This window comes from Geospiza fortis, unplaced genomic scaffold, assembly GCF_000277835.1.
Source record: "Geospiza fortis unplaced genomic scaffold, GeoFor_1.0 scaffold26, whole genome shotgun sequence".
NCBI lineage: Eukaryota > Metazoa > Chordata > Aves > Passeriformes > Thraupidae > Geospiza > Geospiza fortis.
Genome location: NW_005054425.1, coordinates 893,964 through 898,855, shown reverse-complemented (window position 1 = coordinate 898,855; position 4,892 = coordinate 893,964). Strand labels below are relative to the sequence as shown.

Genomic DNA, 4,892 nt, shown 5'->3' with positions numbered 1-4,892 from the left:
TCAGCAGGACTTAAACATGTGAAGATCTTCCGTCTTATCCCATAACAGCTGAATTTATTTGGAAGCTTTTTTTATTCCAGTAGCCCACAGCAGCCTCAGCAGCTCCCTGCATCCCTCCAGGAGCTCCTCTGCGGCTGTGAGCCAGATTTTTCCTTTCCCAAAGCTGTGTCAGCTCTTCCCTGGTACGTTGTAATTACACACGTACCCACTCATTCTGCTCTTGGGAACACTTCCTACAAGTCTGTCCAATGCAGATGTCATCTGCAAGTCCTCTGGATGTGCCTGCATTGCTGGTGTCCTGTAGCTGCTTTGGGCTCTCTATTCATTCCACAAACTATTCCTCAAATTTCTCTTGTTACCCTCACTGTGTTCTTCCATCCAGTGGCTGAGGGCTCAGTCTTTGCTGTTCCCTTGTTAGAGCACAGTGTTATTCCTGAAAGATGTCGCCATGCTCCTGGCAGCAGGGCTGCATGAATGTCCTTGGGGCTTAGAGAATCATGAAATCACAGAGTCACTGAGGAGACTCAGTGGACACTTGGAGGACACTTGGAGAAAGTCTCTAAGATCATCAAGTCCAACCATTTCCCCAGCACTGCCATGTTCACCATTATGCCATGTTCACCATTATACCATGTTCCCAGGAGCCACATCCACACATTTTTTAAACACTTCCAAGGATGGTGACTCCACCACTGCCCTGAGCAGCCTGTGCCAGTGCCTGACCACCCTTTCAGGAAAGAAATTTTCTCCAATATCCAACCTAAACCTCCCCTGGCACAACTTGAGGCCGTTTCCTCTTTTCCTGTTCCCAGGGAGCAGAGCCCAATTCCTCCCCAGCTCCCCGCTCCTGTCAGAGAGTTGTGGAGAGCCAGAATGTCCCTCCTGAGCCTCCTTTTTTCCAGGCTGAGCCCCCCAGCCCCCTCAGCTGCTCCTGGTGCTCCAGACACTTCTCCAGCTCTGTTGCCCTTCTCTGGACACGCTCCAGCCCCTCAATGTCTTTCTTGTCATGAGGGGCCCAGAACTGAACCCAGGATTCGAGGTGAAGCTTCTGTTCCTCCTGCTCAGAGACATGGTTGGCATCTGCTCTGAGCTGCTGGGAGCACATCCTCAAACAGCCTTTGTGCTGCCGACAAAAACAAAACCCTTTTAGCTGCCCCTTTTAGTTCCGCTTTAACAAACTTCCTCGTTTTTTGTAATGTAGTTCCCTGTTTTAGATTCAATGCTGCAGCCTGGGTTTGGCTTTGGGTGCTCCTGCAGGAACCTTTAATCCAAGCTAGGGAATAATTTACTGATAGTAGTGTTTGGAGCCAATTTGAGGACTGTGGGTTCCCAAAGAGCTGCTCCAAGAAGTAATAGCTTCTCGTGGCTAAATTTAGTTTTAGAATCACTATTTGCCCAAAATACACCCTGAGAGGCACAGGGAGTGATGGAATTCCCCATTTCTGAAGTGCTTGTGGGCTCTGGGCTGGCTGCAGAGCACTGTGAGCAGCCCCTGGGGCTGGGCAGCCCTCTCTTGGGGTCATCTTTCCTGCCCAGATGTTGGGGGTTCAGTCTACAGGGGTTCAGTGTGAGGTGCTGCTGCAGGGACTGGTCCCAGGTCTGTCCCTCAGCATTCTTTCACTCACAGCCTCCATTCCCTGGCATGTCCCACTGTCACATTCCCTGGGATGGGTGCCACCACCCCAGCTTGTCCTGTCCTGGGTCTGGTGTGATCTTGAGGTGCAGATGTTGAAGTGCTGGGGGAGAAGTGGCTGAACAGAAGCAGCCCAGACACAGGGGAGCATGTTCAGGCTTTCCACTAAAGGTGCCCCATTAGATGAGCTGGATTTTGGGGCTGGAGCCAGTCTCCAGAATGGTGCTGATCCCTTTCCCAGGTGTGTTTGCCACCAGTCCCTGCTCTGAGGTGGGTGGACAGGGCTATGGTAGAGTGTTGCTTTTGTAGATTGACTTGAGCACAGAGCCCCTATCACATCCCATGTCCTATTCCACTGTCCCTGGGGAGACATCACTGAACACCGTGGTGTGCATGTCCCAGCGCATCCTACACTGTGGGACACTGGGGTGGCACCAGGCAGGGAAGGAGGGGACTGTCCCTTGCCACCTGAGATGGAGATGGTCCAGGACAGACAGCATCCCTGAAACCACAGTCCTGTGAGCCTCTGGCCTTGCCTAGCTGCCTCAAAATAGGCAGTTTTGGTATCTGAGCACTTGCAGACCCAATTCTGGAGGGGTGAGGCGGGACACAGATCTCCCCTGCCCCCTGTGCCGTGCCCTGACTCCCTGACTGCCTGTCCTTGCAGCTCCCTGGAGATGACCTGCTATGACAGCGATGAAGCCAACCCACGGAGTGTCTCCAGCCTCTCCAACCGCTCGTCCCCTCTGTCCTGGCGCTACGGGCAGTCCAGCCCGCGGCTGCAGGCTGGGGACGCGCCCTCGGTGGGGGGCACGTGCCGCTCCGAGGGCACCCCCAGCTGGTACATGCACGGCGAGCGCGCGCACTACTCGCACACCATGCCCATGCGCAGCCCCAGCAAGCTCAGCCACATCTCCCGCCTGGAGCTGGTCGAGGCGCTGGACAGCGATGACGTGGAGCTCAAGTCGGGGTACATGAGTGACAGTGACCTGATGGGCAAGACGCTGACGGAGGATGATGACATCACCACGGGGTACGTGCCTGTGAGGGGAGTTGTGCTGGACTGGGGTTGTCCAGGAGTTTCACCTGCTCCTGTTCACCTGGCACAGTGGGGGTGGATGGAGTGGAACATAGGTTACAGCCAGTCTGGTTAGGATTGGATCGTCCCCACATCCCAGGAGATGCTTCCCTGCTAGCAGTGCTGGTGGTGCTGGACCATCTGGGTCTTCCTGGGGCTCCTGAGCCAGAATGAGCTGCTCTCCCAGCATGTGGGAAGTGTCCAGCTTGATCTGGGTGTTCCTGGAGCAGGGAGCTGAGAAAAGTTCGTGGTCTGTAACTGCAGATGCCCTGAGCCACAGTCCTGCTGCTTTCAGAAGTGCACCAGTTTCAGTTTACACCAGTCAGTCTGAGTGGCTTCCTGTGACCCAGGCACTGTGGGGGTGTCCTGTGAGACTCCTGGGGGTCCATGGTGGGACAGGCTGGGTCAGATCTCAGCACCCCAGTGAGAACTGGGCACCGAGGTGTCATTGCTGATGGATGACTCCACATGGAGAAGGGTGTGCTGCTGAGCAGAGTCCCTCCTTCTGGGACCCCCATCAGCGTCCATCCCTCCACCCATGGAGCCAGGGGCATCTCCTGCCAGATGGGCACAAACCCAGCACTCCCAGGACTCATGTTTTCTTGCCAGATGTGTCCACTCCTGCTGCACTGTTGAGGTGCCCCTGACTCTGGCAAGGGTCCAAGGTTTGAACATGTTGGAGGTTTCCTGTTTCGGCACAGCAGAAAATAAGTAAGTTGGGCGTTTGAGCTGTCCCAGAGCCTGATGAGATATTTGGCCTCCTGACAGTGCTGCTTTGCCCTTCCTAGGATGGCTGTAGTCACATCAGTTTGGTGCAGGATAGAGCACAGCCTGTGGCTTCACACCTATCCTGGGGCCAGTGCTCCATAGATATGGCTTGTAGGTGCCTGTTGCAGTTGCAGGGGACACACCTTTGGCTACCTCCTGGCTTCTGTCGCTGCCATGCTCCAGCTGTGGGCTGAGAGTGTCTGTGGCACTGTGGGTGTCAGACCCATCTCCCCATGGGCACTGACCTTGGGGGCCTGCCCTGTGCTTGTGAATGAGCGAGCCTTGTGCTGGTTCAACACGGACCCTCCTGTAGATCTTGACCTATTGCTTGGCAGCCAGAGGTCCCATGTCACCACTTGCTGCCACTGGCCACTGGACTGCGAGGTGTGACTGGCAGTGGGGTAGATTTGGGCTGCCCTGGATGGCTGAAGCTGCAGCAGGGCTGGCTGTGGGGATGAAGGGTACACTGCTCCCCATCTCCCTCCTTGTCTCATCTTGGTGCTGCTCATGCAGGCAGATAACCTTGGGGTGCCCTTGGCTTCAGAGGCAGTGGAGCAACACTTTGTATTCATCAATCACTGAGCAGGGGGAGTGTGGGCAGGGTCAGAGACCCAGGACAGCTCAGCCATGCACTGCTATGGGCAGAATTTACTTCTCCTTCAGGAAGGTACAAGCTTTGGGGATGGATCCCTGTATGGCTGAGGCTCTGTGAGGCCCTGGCAGTGCACAATGCCCTGGTGTGGGTGAGGCTGTCAGTGCTGTGGTGAGCAGGCCATGGGCAGGTGCCACAGTCCCTGTTCCTGTGCAGAGTCCCCAGCATGGGGACTCCTGGATGTGCCTGGAGTTCTCTGCCATGCCAGAGACAGACTGGGTGCCCTGCACTGGGTACCCTCCCCAAGAAGGGGTGCAGGAGTGAGCCAGGGCAGCACAGGACCCCGTTATCCGCAGGGGCATCTCTGGGGGATCAGCCATTTCACTGGGGTCATTGTGGGCACAGAGCCATGTAGTGACCTACACAGCTTCACAGCTTCATCCCCCATGGCCCCACAGCAGGACTTGGGGGGGTCTCCCAGAGTGGGCAGCATGGCAGGGTCTCTGTCCCAGAGCATGCCTTTGGCTGGGTGCTGGGGTACACTGAGGTGCCCTGTCCAGGGGCCTGCACACTCTGGGTGCAGAGCCCAGGAAGCAGAGCAGGAGCATTCCCTCCAGAGAGCCAAATACGACAAGGAGCTGGCCAGGAGCACTTATCCAGCACAGCCCCTCATCCAGACCCCACTCAGCCAGCACATCCCCTCATCCAGTGCAGCCCCTCATCCAGCCTCCTGTCATCCAGCACAGCCCCTCACCCAGTGCAGCCCCCTTCACCCAGCACAGCCCCCCTCACTCAGCACAGCCCCCTTCACCCAGCACAGC

At 56.5% G+C, this 4,892-nt stretch overlaps 1 protein-coding gene across 1 annotated transcript in view; it reads left to right on the top strand.

Moving 5' to 3' along the window:
• LOC115948541 overlaps positions 1-4,892 on the top strand; it is a 46,251-nt gene that overhangs the window by 32,162 nt on the left and 9,197 nt on the right. The window contains 1 exon segment of the mRNA XM_031061747.1: positions 2,301-2,666. Coding sequence (XP_030917607.1) covers positions 2,301-2,666 — 366 coding nt within the window.